The 15,192-nt window shown below is 41.7% G+C and overlaps 1 protein-coding gene across 14 annotated transcripts in view; it reads left to right on the forward strand.

The window, feature by feature from the left end:
- The window catches only part of AGK (acylglycerol kinase), a 100,912-nt gene that overhangs the window by 29,969 nt on the left and 55,751 nt on the right, over window positions 1-15,192 (forward strand). For all 14 annotated transcript variants that reach the window (XR_009600548.1, XR_009600551.1, XR_009600549.1 and 11 more), the window contains exons 3-4: window positions 4,652-4,691; window positions 9,454-9,533. Coding sequence is in view for 10 of the 14 variants with exons in the window: in XM_012177252.5 (XP_012032642.2) it covers window positions 4,652-4,691; window positions 9,454-9,533 (120 nt within the window). In the remaining 4 variants the exon portion in view is untranslated. The remainder of the gene's footprint in view (window positions 1-4,651; window positions 4,692-9,453; window positions 9,534-15,192) is intronic.

Consider the following 15,192-nt stretch of genomic DNA (forward strand, 5'->3'; position numbering starts at 1 on the left):
ACTTCTGGCCTTGGCTGTGACCTGGCACTTGCAGGCTTTCCCCACGCTCTTTCCTTTGCCGGCATTCTCCTCCCTGTTTTTGCCTGGCTACTTTCTGTTTCTCTCCTAGATCTCAGCTTCACTATCCATGTAAAAGTCTTCTCTAATTCCCTCAAGACGAGGTTAGATACCTCTACTAGACACTCCTTTTATGGAGTAAAAATGTAAGTCATATCATTTTATGGAGTAAATGATATAAGTCATATCATGTGATTGCCTAGCAAATTGTCTGTCTTCCCTCCTCAAACTGTAGACATCACGAGGATGGGAAATGTTTTTATTCACCTGTGTATCATCTCTGGCATGTTATCTATCAAGAGACATGTCTTTTACTATATCACTGATGTTTACCAAGTGCTGTTCTTTGCTCCTGGATCCCAAGCTTCTTCAGGTCAGGACCAAGTCTTGTTCATGGTGCTGTACCTGGCACTTTGTGTTAAATCAGTTTGTTTCACCAATTCCTTTTGGGAGCTTTATTGCCCTTGAATTTATATATATATATATATAAAACTATACGAATATAAATTCTAAGAGTTATGTTAGCTGGGACTAAGAAGTGATGTGATAGCTTAATAAATGTGCTGTAAAGTATGAATCCAAAGAAGTATTGCCCATTCAGTATGGTCTGGAATTAAGAAGTAGCAGCATTAAGGCATTTGAAAGCCCACTCTCCCACTTAGCAACAGGTGCTCTTGGGCAAGTCAGTTTCTTTGAGCCTGGGCTTCCTCATCTGTAAGATGGGAATATACCACCTGACTTGCAGGGTGGCTGTGTGCTTGGTCCCTCAGTTGTGTCTGACTCTTGCGACCCCATGGAGTGCAGCCTGTCAGGCTCCTCTGTCCGTGGGGATTCTCCACGTCAGAATACTGGATATGAGTTGCCATACCCTCCTCCAGGGGATCTTCCCAATCCCGGGATCGAATCCAGGTCTCCTGCATTGCAGGTGGATTCTTCACCGACTGAGCCCCTCAGGGAAGCCCTGCAAGGCTGTTACAAAGACTAAAGGTTTAGGAAAACAATAGCCATAGTATCTGGCGCACAGTAGTTGCTGTGTGGATTTTAAGTTATTTTCTTACTTATTGCAGCAATGCTGCCATTATAGAAAACATACTTGAAATTTCTTTTTTGAAATAGTTTTCAGAACTTGCTGTAGACCTTCAGAATATGTCAATAGGAGAAATATCTTTTCTTTTGAGGATAAGTTTGAGTTTTAGATACAGCTTGGTTCAGAGAATGTGATCAAGATAGCTGATACCATTTTTTGATATTTAAAAAGCTAAGTGTGATTATAATGAGGATTTCTTTTGTAATGTCTAAATTGGTACATATTCTGTCTTTCTCACAGGTGGCATTGGCAGCACACACATTCCATCTAGCTCGTTGTAATCCAGGATGTTAACTATCGAAATACCTTTTGATTTTCAATAGCACACTGATACATCAAGCAGTTATTAGTAAGCTCGAGAGAGCTGAGATCTTTAATAATACACTTCATCACAAGTTAACTATCAGAATTTTACTTCTAGCAAAAAAAAAAAATATTTGAGAAAAGATGATCCAAGATGCCTCCCACATTCTTGTATCTGTCTGGGGGTCTTCCCTTTTCAGCTGGGTCCACAGGCATCAGCGTGGCTGAAATGCAGTGAGGAAGGTGGTGACTGCTAATGACCCAGAGGGGCCTGGTGCCTTCAGAGACCTGTCCTAGTAGAGGAGGAGCTGGCTGGGGGAAGCGGACAGATATATAGAGACAGGCACTCAGCTTTTACAGAAGCATGTGTTTGTACGGAGTCATCCACAGGACGTCTCTGTGGGATAAGACGAGGCACAGGTCATTCTGTCTACTAGGAAAAATATGTTGAGGCGAGGAAGAGGAGGAAGACAGTCCCGTGAGACTGGCAGTGGAAACTTGGGCAGTCTGGAAACTAGACTGAGGGTTAAATCCGCTGAGAATGCTCAGGTGACTACAAGGAACCTAGTGTTATTTTATGATCCAGTGGATACAGAGGGCTCTGTATTTTGCCTCATCATTCTACAAAAGGGCATGAGTCTGAAGGGTTATTACAAAGGGTTATTGACATGTAACTATTGTTCTTTGGAAGCACTGATGCTAAAGCTGAAACTCCAGTACTTTGGCCACCTCATGCGAAGAGTTGACTCATTGGAAAAGACTCTGATGCTGGGAGGGATTGGGGGCAGGAGGAGAAGGGGGCGACCAAGGATGAGATGGCTGGATGGCATCACCGTCTCAATGGACGTGACTTTGGGTAAAGTCCAGGAGTTGGTGATGGACAGGGAGGCCTGGTGTGCTGCAATTTATGGGGTCGCAAAGAGTCAGACACGACTGAGCGACTGAACTGAACTATTTTTAAATATTAGATTGTACCCTGAATCTGCTTCATCTTGCGTGCATGTTCTGTTGACTTTAGACTAATTCACTGAGAGCAGTTGATGGAGAGGCTTGGAAAGAGCGAAGCATTTGTAACTCTTGGGTGGGGGAGGGAGATGAGCTTGTTGGACTCCCTTTGCTGCGGGCTAGTCGGGAGCAGTATCGCTCAAGTAGGGGAGCTGAGCCTGGCTGTAAAGGCGCCTTGTGGGGGTACACATCGCAAGGGATCGGTCCGCCTAAAGTCTTTGTTGTAGAACCGTACGCGCTTTTCAGGTACTCAAAGTGAAAGTTGCTCAGTCGTGTCTGACTCTTTGTGACCCCATGGACTATACAGTCCATGGAATTCTCCAGGCCAGAATACTGGAGTGGGTAGCCTTTCCCTTCTCCAGGGGCTCTTCCCAACCCAGGGATCGAACCGGGGTCTCCTGCATTGCAGGTGGCTCCTTTGCCATCTGAGCTATCCAGGTTTGAGGTACTGGTGTCGTTGTAATTGTAATGGGACGTCGTCACTGCCCTTAGGTTTCAGGTGGGCAGCAGAGATACTTCCTCGTAGGGAGTGCTTTCTCCTGGAAGCTGATGGCTCTGTGAAATCGGGTTTGTCCTTCAGCCTGGCTATGGAAGAAAATGCCGTAGCCTTTGACTGCAACTATAGCGAAAAGCAAAAGTTTAATTTTAATTAATGTGTATTATTTGTGTGAAAAGTATTATAAACCTATTACAGTGCAGTGCTATATAGTCGATTGTGTTAGCTGGGTACCTAGAGTAGCTTGGTTGGACTTATGGACCAACTGGACTTAGGAATGCACCCTCAAAACGGAACTTGTTTGCATGTAGGGGACTTACTGTACTGTAAAGATGCAAAATTCAAGGTCTTTGATGTTATGAGAAAGGTCTAGACAGGAAATTTAAGTAAAATAACCCTTTCTCCTTTTAGTTCTTCCCTCTAAGTTGTTTACTGCTCATGTTTTCTGGGTATCCATTTTCTTAACTGTTGTTAGCCAGGTTGAGGTTACTATGTGAATGATGCCAGCAACCCGTGTTAGAATGGACCTAAAGGAAGAAAATTCTGGAGCATGGTAGGCAGTCAGCCATTTGAAGTGGTCTTAAGGTATAAGTGGCCCAAACACATTTTAGAAAGCTTTATGCTGAATAGGTGAACATACTCTGATAGAACGTTTTGTTTTTGCAAGCCAAAATTTTACCCCACGCCAGAATTTTCCATTTATGATATAATTGTGTATCTGACTATGATATAAAAAATAAGAGAAAACACTAGCAGAAGCAACTGTATATCAAATTTATGTCTGGCAAATGACCTGAGTAATTTCTACTGAATCAGAAAAACGCAGGGTATGTGCACTTGTTTTTCTGTTGCTGCCCTAACAGATTGCCGCAAACTTAGAGGTTTAACACAACACAAATTTATTATCTTGCAGCTTTGTGGCGTCCCAGGTAGCTCTGTGGTAGAGAATCTGCCTGCCGATGCAGGAGATGGGGGTGTGATCCCTGGGTTGGGAAGATCCCCTGGAGGAGGGCATGGCACCCCACTCCAATAATCTTGCCTGGAGAATCGCACGGACAGGAGCCTGGCGGGCTGCAGTCCATGGGGTCATGAGAGTCAGACGCGACTGAGCACAAGCACTGCTGTGTGTGGCGTAGAGCTCCGACACGGGGCTCCCTTCACATCAAGGTGTCGGCAAGGACAGCGTTCCTCCTGGAGGCTCCAGAGAGAACCCCTCTCCTTCCTGGGCACCCACACTCCTTGACTTAAAGCCACCTTCCATCTCCAAAGCCAGCGGGGTATCTTTCTGACCATCCTTTTCTGCTCACATTTGCTGCTGAAGTTTCTCTGCTTTTGAGGACCCTGTGATTCCATTGGACCCGCCTACGTCATCCAGAATTCTCTCCCATCTCCAGACCCTAACTTAATCATGTCTGTAGAAACCCTGTTGCCACATAAGGTAACCTTTTCAGGTTCTGGGAATTAGGATGTGAGCATCTTAAAGGGAGTGGGGATTATTCTGCCTGCTGTTGTGTGGGAACACCTAACACAGATTTCATTTGGAGAAAGTACCTTTCAGATGTGCCCATGATTTGTTACAGGTCTTAAGAAATGTTCACTTGACTATTTTAAAGAGTTATATGTACTTTAAAAAATGATGATTTGTTTGGATCTGAACCTACTTATTAAAGCTAACGTTCCTTCTCTTTTGTTTACTTTGATAGTGATAACCTACTAAGGAGAGCAGCCTGTCAAGAAGCTCAGGTAATGCCGTTTAATGTGAAACAATTAAAACCCGCCTTATCTCCACCGTGCAGAAATCTCGGGCTGTTCCAGGGGACTTGCCCAGCACCTTGCGTCAGTGCAGCTTGGCTATTTTTCCCCCACTATCAGGGGATGAATCAGGCTGCCAGCCAACTCTGAATAGAACTCGAGGAAGTTAACCATCTGGCGAAAAGCAGTTCCAACGCCCACCCCTTCAGACTTGTTTACTTCTGGATTAGTCCAAAGAACACAGAACCGGACTGGTTGGCGTTCTGGGAATTTGTTCATGTCTGCAGGTGGCCTGGAAGCTCTGGCTAAAGCCAGATTCATGCCTAAGCCGAATAAGCCCCAAGGATATCAGTTCAGAGCAGTCATTACCTCTCAAAGTCAAATCTTCTTAAAACTGTTGATTCTTACTTTTAAAGCCTGTCTCTTTAGCCCAGCTGAGTCATACCCTGTGCATTGTTATTCCCAGTCTCAGGGTATTGCACTTAAATATTCATCTATCCGGTTAGAGTTGAATTGTTCATCCTTTCAAGTTTAAGATCACATTTCTTTTCTTCCCTCCCCTCCAGATATGCACATTATAACTTGCAGATGAATTTGCATGGTTAAGATGCTTTTTTGTTATGTTACTTAAGCTTATGATGTCAGAAATACCAAAAAAGAAACATGAAATTTAAAAATGACAAAGGCATGATACATTTAGTAGAAGTAGGGGGCAGAAAACGTTCTGAAATGTTTTCCTGGATGACAATGACAGTAGACACTATGAATGAATTTCTCTCTTTCGGGATTCCCTAACTGTTCTAAATCCATGTTTTAAGAATTTGATTGCTTTGTTGTTTCATCTCATGGCTCTGAGTTGTTTTGGAAATCAATTCAAATAAACTTTAGTATTAAATTTGAGGTGATCTTCACCCCAAGCTAATTTTCCATTAGCAACTAGAAAATTGTGCACGGGGAAGCCTTTTGCTCTTGAACAAAGTGTCGATATGGGCACTCCCTTTCTTGTGTGAAGTATTAATACCTTCACCTCTGCTCTGAATTCCCTCTCCTCCTCCTTTTTCATGGCCCTTTTCCTTCCGTTGTTTCTTCCCTTGCATATGTCTCCCTCTTCCCACTCTTCTAATTCTCCACTTCCCAACCCCCATTTAGCTCCTCTCATCGGAAAAAAGGAAGTGGATTCACCCTTACAGTCTGCTCATTCTAGTTACTTTTCCTGTGTCTGTGCCCTTTCAGTCTAAATTCTTGAATAAAATACTATTTTTTCTTTAAAGCTCACATAAACTCACCTCATTATAGTCTCACGTAAACTCCTTAATCTACTATCAACCCGAGTCCTGAGCCGCAAGTAGCTAAGGCTTCTAGAGGCTAAAAACCCAGGACCGAGAGGAATAATCTAGAACTATAGATCTGGAATCTGGCCGGTTAATTAAGTCATTCTTGGCCAAATTCCAGAAATAGTATGGATAGAAGAAGAAGAAATTACAGTATTATATTAAGGTCTAACTCAGAGTGAAAACCGTAGAAATTACGATGTACTCGAAACTTTTTACAAAGAAACAGTATATCCTTCTGAAGGTTTCGGGAATAGAGATTTATTTTTGTTTTTAGAGCAAGTAATAGACAACAATGAGAAAGGATCTCGAGTGGGCTGTCAGAGAGGTGGTAGAGTTGGAATCAGTTACTTAATAAGATACCTGGTATAACTTTCATTTTTCTTCTTTGCTTTGTACTTCTGTGCTTAAATCCTGCCTTCTTGGCCCAGGCCTGCTTCCTGCCAGTTAAGACTCGAAATTTTACCCTCTTTGGGATTTCCCTGTTCTCCTTCTTTTTGTTGACTGTCTTCTCCCATCCTGATGGAGCAGTGGCAGCTCTGATTAGTCCCCATCGTAACCCCTTACATCTTATCTGTGAGTCTGAACTCTTTCTCATCCATCATCTTTTCTCTTTAGAACTGATAGAGTGGAAGCTTGGGTTTTCAAGTTAGATGGATATAAATTCTGAACTTGTAATTTATTAACACATTGACTTAATTTTTCTGAATCTTAGCTTTCTTATCTAAAGACATGGGAATATTTAATTCCTACGTGGTTTCTGAGAACTAAGAACAATATGTGTGGAAGTGGCAAATATTAGGCACTTAGTAAACATTACTTTGCCGACTAAGGTCCGTCTAGTCAAGGCTATGGTTTTCCCTGTGGTCATGTATGGATGTGAGAGTTGGACTGTGAAGAAGGCTGAGTGCCGAAGAATTGATGCTTTTGAACTGTGGTGTTGGAGAAGACTCTTGAGAGTCCCTTGGACTGCAAGGAGATCCAACCAATCCATTCTGAAGATCAGCCCTGGGATTTCTTTGGAAGGAATGATGCTAAAGCTGAAACTCCAGTCCTTTGGCCACCTCATGTGAAGAGTTGACTCATTGGAAAAGACTCTGATGCTGGGAGGGATTAGGGGCAGGAGGAGAAGGGGTTGACAGAGGGTGAGATGGCTGGATGGCATCACCAACACGATGGATGTGAGTCTGAGTGAACTCCGGGAGTTGGTGATGGACAAGGAGGCCTGGCGTGCTGCGATTCATGGGGTCTCAAAGAGTTGGACACGACTGAGTGACTGAACTGAACTGAAACATTAATTATGTTTCTTTTCCTGTACCAGTTGATGCTACTGAGTTATCATTCAGGGTTGCAAAGATAGGAAGCAGCTAGAGTATGAGATTTATTTTTTGTGTGTATAAAGCTATGAAGGTTAATTGGTAACAAAGATTTTTCATTAATAAGCTATATATGGTTGGGAAGAACCCCTGGAGAAGGGAGAGGCTACCCACTCTAGTATTCTCGTCTGGAAAATTCCATGGACTGAACAGTCCATGGGGTCACAAAGAGTTGGACACGACTGAGTGACTTTCATTTCGCTTAAAAGGAAAAATGATTATATTCTGAAAACTAAAGACAAACTTCCCTTGTGACAGACTGCACCTTTGTTGGTTGCAATAAACCTAGCCATATCTTACAGAGAAAAGTTACTTACCTATAGTAAGTGAATGAAGTGGGTGTTTTATTATAATTTAGCTTACTTTTATTAAATAATGTTCCATTAAAAATTTTTTTTGTATTGGAGTATAGCTGATTAAAATGTGATAGTTTCAGGTAAACAGCAGAGGGACTCAGACATATATATATATGTATATGTATATGTATCTGTTTTCCCCCAAAATGTGGAAAATTCTTAAACAGATGAGAATACCAGACCACCCGACCTGCCTCCTGAGAAATCTTTACGCAGGTCAAGAAGCAGCAGTTAGAACTGGAATAGAAAAAAAAAAAAAAGAACTGGACATAGAACAACAGACTGGTTCCAAATCAGGAAAGGAGTACATCAAGGCTGTATATTGTCACCCTGCTGATTTAAGTTACATGCAGAGTACATCATGTGAAATACCGGGCTAGATGAAGCACAGGCTGGAGTCAAGATTGCCGGGAGAAATATCAATAACCTCAGATACACAGATGACACCACACTTACGGTAAAAAGTGAAGAACTAAAGAGCCTTGATGAAAGTGAAAGAGGAGAGTGAAAAAGTTAGCTTAAAACTCAGCGTTCAGAAAACTAAGATCATGGTACCCGGTCCCATCATTTCATGGCAAATAGATGGGGAAATAATGGAAACAGTGACAGACTTTATTTTTTGGGGGGCTCCAAAATCACTGCAGATGTTGAGTGCAGCCATGAAATTAAAAGATGCTTACTCCTCGAAAGAAAAACTATGACCAACCTAGACAGCATATTTAAAAGCAGGGACATTACTTTGCCAACAAAGGTCTGTCTAGTCAGAGCTATGGTTTTTCCAGTAGTCATGCATGGATGTGAGAGTTGGACTATAAAGAAAGCTGAGTGCTGAAGAATCAATGCTTTTGAACATCGATTCAAAAGTGGTGTTGAAGAAGACTCTTTAGAGTCCCTTGGACTATAGGGAGATCCAACTAGTCCATCCTAAAGGAAGTCAGTCCTGAATATTCATTGAAAGGACTGATGCTGAAGCTGAAACTCCCAATATTTTGGCCACCTGATGTGAAGAGCTGACTCATTGGAGAAGACCCTGATTCTGGGAATGATTAAAGGCAGGAAAAGGGGACAACAGAGGATGAGATGGTTGGATGGCTTCACCAACTCAATGGACGTGAGTTTGAGCAAGCTCGGGCAGTTGGTGATGGACAGGGAAGCCTGGAGTGCTGCAGTCCATGGGGTCACAAAGATTTGGACACGACTGAGCGACTGAACTGAATCTCCCCCAGACCCATCTCCCATTTAGGCTGGCACATAGCACTGAGCAGAGTTCCCTGTGCTGTTAGCTACAGTAGGTCTTTGCTGGTTATCCATTTTAATTACAACAATGGGTACATGTCGATCCCAAATTCCCTATCTCTTCTCCCATTCCTCCCCCTTGGCAACCTTAAGTTTCTTCTCTGAGAATCTTTCTGTTTTATAAGTAAATTCGTTGGTGTCATTCTTTTTAGATTCATGCAGCTTTATTGTTGTTTATGGTGGGGTTGCTGCGATTCACGGGGTTGCAAAGAGTCGGACACGACTGAGCGACTGAACTGAACTGATGGTGGGGTTGTCAGTATGAAATCTTGGAAGAACATTGGCTTCTTCAGGGTAGACACCAGAAGTAAATTCTTTTGGAATGAAAGAATATATGTGTTCGCCAACTCAATAAAAGGACACTTATTGAAAACTTTTCTTCCTTTCTTTTTAGGTGTTTGGCAATCAACTTATTCCTCCCAATGCGCAAGTGAAGAAGGCAACTGTGTTTCTCAACCCTGCAGCTTGCAAAGGGTATTTCAGTCTGTGATTTGTTACAAATTCAGTTTTTCTAGGGGCAAAGAGTCACAGTGTCAGGCAGCTGGTTGGAGTCTGTGAAACTGGATGCACTAGCTTCATTGCTCTTGTAGCCATAAGATTCAATGTAGAAATCACAGTTTAAGGGGATATAACTGTAAAGCCAACTGATGCTTAGCCAACTTGTCTAATTGAATTTTAATAATTATTGCAGAATTAGCACACTCAAATCAGTCTTATCTGCTTGGTCCTAGCCCCCTTGGGAATAGCTTCGGCTGCCGTGATATGAGATGTTCAGAGGTGGCCAAGAGTATTGTGGCCTTGTGAGGTCAGAAACGTTCTTCCCCAAAGCAGTGAATGTAGAGTTAGGTCTTGGAGGTCAGTCGGGAGGACGCTCAGTCTTCCCGACTAAGGAAATGACGCATGGAGGTGGGGGAATGTGGTTAGAGATAGGAGGGCTGACTTAGGTCCCTTGCTATGTTATATTCCGACAGTCCTGGAGGGGTCATGTGAGGCAACTGTGAGAATTAACATGTGAGGACTAGTTGGGACCTTGGTTGATAGTCATGTGTTCATTTATTGTAACAAATGTACAATACTGGTGCAGGATGTTGAAAGGGAGGGAGACTGTGTGTGTTGTTGGGGGTTGTGGCGGATCAGGGAAGGGGGTTATGTGAGAACTCTGTACTGTCTACTCTTTTTTACTGTGAACTTGGGCTTCCCTGGTGGCTCAGAGGGTAAAGCATTTGCCTGCCATGTGGGAGACCTGGGTTTGATCCCCCGGTTGGGAAGATCCTCTAGAGAAGGAAATGGCATCCCACTCCAGGACTCTTGCCTGGAAAATGCCATGGACAGAGGAGCCTGGCAGGCTACAGTCTTAATTTTTTAAAAAGTACCATAAGCAAAATAAAAAACTTTTTATTTTATACTATTAGTTGGGAACAACTGTCATTCAGTTGGAAAGGGCTTTTGATAGTTTCTAGAAGAAATCATTTAAAATTACGACCGCTTTCTATTTATTTATGGCTGTGCTGGGGCCTTGCTGCTGTGCACGGAGGCTGTCTCTAGTTGCGGTGAGCAGGGGCTGTTCCTTGTTGCAGTGCTTGGGCTTGTCACTGGAGTGGCTTCTCTTGTTGCAGAGCACAGGCTCAAGGGTGTGTGGGCTTCAGCAGTTGCGACACTCGGGCTCAGTAGCTGTGGCGCATGGGCTTAGCTGCTCAGTGGTGTGTGCAATCTTCCCGGACCAGGGATCGAACCCGTGTCCCCTGCATCGGCAGGCAGATTCCTGTCCACTCTACCACCAGGGAAGTCGTAAAATTATTATTTTATAAATAGTAAGAATTGGTGGAGGAGGGGGAGACTGAAACCTTTTATTCTTTCTGAGGACCAGAATAATTCTTTTTGTCTTGATTGAGGATCAGAAAATTAATAACTGTGTATTAGATTGGATTCTATAAGGTCAAAGTCAAACGGCATTAAGATAATGAGAACAACAACAAAAAGCATAGTTGGGAACGGCTTAAGTGGTAAGTTTGACGTTGTCTGGAAAGAAAAGCAGGAATTCTGAAATAAGTTTCTCTTGTCTTTTCTAGGGAGGTAGTGAGTGTGGCTTCAACTATGTGAGCACTAGCCCTGCCTTATTTCTTTTGAATTCAGCAATTTGAGATACTTACTACAGACTGCCTAAATCGACTCCATTTCTCTACATAATTGAATCATATTTGCCCACCTTTGTTGGAGCCACTTCCTGCCGCCCTAAACATATTTATCATAAGCCCTTATGATCATTGTTGTTTAATATTTATTTATATATATTTATTTGCTTGGCTGCATAGGGTCTTAGTTGTGGCACGTGGGATCTTAGTTCCCTAACCAGGGATTGAACCTGCGTCCCCAGCATTACTTCAGTATTCTGGGCTGGAGAATCCCATGGGCTCTGTCGTCCATGGGGTCACAAAGACTCGGACACAACTCAGCGACTTTCACTTTCACTTTCCCCGGCATTGCAAGGTGGATTCTTACCCACTGGACCACCAGGAACTTCCCTCATTCCTGTTTAAAATAGCACTAAACAAAAATACCAACAAAGGTTCCAACAGAACACAATCAAAATACCCGAGACAGCTAAATAGTCACTGGTGGCTTTTGGGAGAAGCCAGCAGGGAAGTGGATGTGAGTTTAAGAGTCTGGAGGATCAGGTCTGTGTCCTCTCTTCTGCTCTGTGATGCTGTGGGTATTGCTTTTTAGTTTCTTAACTCCTCAATTTATTCTCATCTGTAAAATGGTAAAATAATGGCACATACCTTATAAAAATTACCATGTAATCCTTCAGGATTAAATGAGACAACGCCTCTAAAGTCTTTTGCATTCCTTCCATTTCATAGTTAGCATTCGATCAAAGAAATATAAGCTGCTGTTCTTGTTGTTACGGACCTGTGGTGTTAGCCATTCTGTCATGTCCGACTCTTTGCAACCCCATGGACTGTAGGCCACCAGGATCCTCTGTCCATGGGATTTGTCAGGTGTAGATACTGGTCTGGGTTGCCGTTTCCTCCTACAGGATCTTCCCGACCCAGGGATCGAACTCGAGTCTCCTGCATCTTGTACATCGCCAGACGGGTTCTTTATCCCCTGAGCCAACAGGGAAGCCCTTACTGACCTATAGGCTAAGTTCAAAAGGCTCTTTACTTGGCTCTCCACCCTTGGACCTCTCCTTCTGTCAGAATTAATGTAACTGTTCCCAGGTTCTATTCCTCTAGAGACCTAGTAAGTTAGTAACTTGCCAGTTCTGATGATCTATATGGCAATTGTTTAAGCTATAATCAGTCATTTTGAATTTTTACATATAAAAGATATTTGCATTTTTAAACAATGAAGATACTTTTTAAAAGGCAGTTTTAGGTTCTGTTTACCCTTTTACATGGAAATGTATTTGTGATTTTAAAGGTGAAGTTCTTGTTGAAAAGTATGATACCTTTATTTGAAGACGAGGGTAAGGAAAATTTTTCTAAAGTCATGGTCCGCTTTGACAAGGTGAATCTCTGCATGCTTCTAGGAAGCAGTCACTCTGAAATAGCTTTCACTACTTAATTGTACTATTTTTGTCATCTTGGCTTTGCCCTGACACATAATTTATAATTTATCATGTAGCTATTTCATTATGTAGTACTGGTTTAAAACTACATTAGAGCTTTAGGAAATAAGATAACTGTGTTTAGCATTAATACATAATACATTAAGGAGTAATTATTTTTTGTGTGTGCATGAACTTGGAAATTGCTGTAGTATAGAAAGTTTGTATTTGACTCTGGTGCTATCTCACCCTTAATTATATAATAAATAATACATTTCTTACTGGTAACACTTGTTTTTCAATCTTGTATATGGAACATTAGAAGGAAAAAAAAAATGTCTTCACTTTCATCTTAGAGATTTTCTGTACTTGTGGCATCACATAAATATGTGAATAAAGGCCCAAATGTTCAGATATTTTTTTCTTTTTTTAAAATTATAGTTGATTTACAATATTGTGTTAGGTTCAGGTGTACAGCAGAATGATTCAGTTATATATACATATATAGTTTTTCAGATCCTTTTCCATTACTGATTATTATAATACATTGAATATAGTTCCTTGTGCTATACAGTAAATCTTTGTTGGGACTTCCCTGGCTGTCCAGTGATTAAGATGCCATACTTCCGATGCAGGAGGCACAGCTTCAATCCCTGGTCAGGGAACTAAGATCCCACATGCTGCTTGGCAAAAAAAAAAAAAAAAAAAAACAAACCTATAAACTGGTAAATCTTTGTTTATCTAATTTATATATAATAGTGTGTATCTGTTAATCCCATACTCCTAATTTATCCCTCCCCATTTTGGTAGCTGTAAGTTTGTTTTCTGTGTTTATGAGTTTATTTCTGTTTTTAAAATAATTTTTTTTAGATGCCACATGTAAGTAATATTGTATAATATCTGTCGTTCTTTCTGACTTATTTCACTTAGTGTGATGATCTCTAGGTCCATCCATGTTGTGAATGACAATATTCATTCTTTTTTGTGGCTGAGTATATTCCATTGTGTGTGTGTGTGTGTGCACACCACATCTTTATCCACTCATCTGTCGATGGACACTTTGGTCACTTCCATGTTTTAGCTATTGTAAACTGTGCTGCTGTGAACATTGGGATGCATATATGTATCCTTTCAAATTAGAGTTTTCATCTTTTTCGAATATATGTTATGCCCAGGTGTGGGATTGCTGTATCGTACGGTAGCTCTGTTTTCGGTTTTTTAAGGAACCTCCATACTGTTCTCCGTGGTGGCCAAACCAATTAACATTCCCTCCAACAGTGTAAGAGGGTTCCCTTCTCTCCACACACTCTCCAGAATTTATTGTTTGTAGATTTTTTGATGATGCTATTTGACTGTGTGTGAGGTGATACCTCATTGTACTTTTGCAAATCTTATTTCTTAAGCTAACTCAGAGGAGCCCACAGGTGTGTTATAAGTGATTAATACCGCCACTTGAGACTTCTCCAGAGTTCTGCCTCCCAGAGATAGAGCTGATCCAGTTCCACCTGACCCTTTCTTATCAGCCTGTTAATGAAAGCAGTCCTACCAGGAGGAGTGTTTACAGTATCACCAGCTCAGCCTTTTATTATTGGTATAAGCCCCAGCAATGGTGATCTGGGAAGGAGGAGTTTCCATTTAGCCTTTCCCGTTCGTTCTAATAAGCATTCAGAGCCGTAGAAGTGGGAGGATAGGTTTTTTTGGTTTGCTTATTACCTGCCTAGGTGGGCCCTTGGTTCAAGCTATTCTTGGCTCTTGTGAAAATTTGCTCAAGCGTCTCAATTTCTGTTTTCATTCATAATCAGAAACATTTTATGTTTTGTATTCCAGGTGGTAGTTACTTCTTTTCAAAGAACGTTGAATATGGTCTGTGCATAACTTTACATGTTCCTCATTCACTGCTTTTGCATCTCTTTCTAGTATAAAATATTCTTAAGAAATTCAAAGCATGCCTCACTGATAAGAAAAATAATCTTTTTGATAGAGGACTGGGTAAGTGTGAATGTAAAAGTTAGATGTTTGGTGTTGATTGTTTTGAAAGTGCTAGCTTTTGGTTCTGTTTTGTGATACGATAGTTGAAAATATTTGCGTAAAAGACAAGTCAGCTGATGCGTATGTTTAACATTTATTCAACCTTGAGACTCTGTGATTGGGAACTTTCTGCAGCTTCTGTATCCCTTGATTTCTAGGCTCTTGTTTTTGAATCTTGACCTGAATTGGACAAGGGTCGCTACTAGAATGATGTGTATGATACTTTTAAAACATACAAGCTCTCCTAAGAGCGCTTTATTTCTGTTGTTATCAGATACCACAATTGTCTCATTTCCTTTTCCTCACAATATACCTGTCTACATTTGGAATGGATTATTCATTCATTCATAAGTGCATTAATGGACCAGGTGCTTACCTTCTAAGAATACCTGTCATAATGCTAAAGGCCACAGGACTCAAGGACTAATAAGGTTTGACGTGTGTGTTTGCAAGGCTTCCAGTCTAGTCCTGAAGACTGTCTTGGGAACCACTATTCCTCATAGAAGGTGAAAGTCTGTATAAAAGGTGTGGACCATGTGCCAGGGCTACCCTGAG

Source organism: Ovis aries, chromosome 4 (assembly GCF_016772045.2).
Source record: "Ovis aries strain OAR_USU_Benz2616 breed Rambouillet chromosome 4, ARS-UI_Ramb_v3.0, whole genome shotgun sequence".
NCBI classification, from domain to species: domain Eukaryota; kingdom Metazoa; phylum Chordata; class Mammalia; order Artiodactyla; family Bovidae; genus Ovis; species Ovis aries.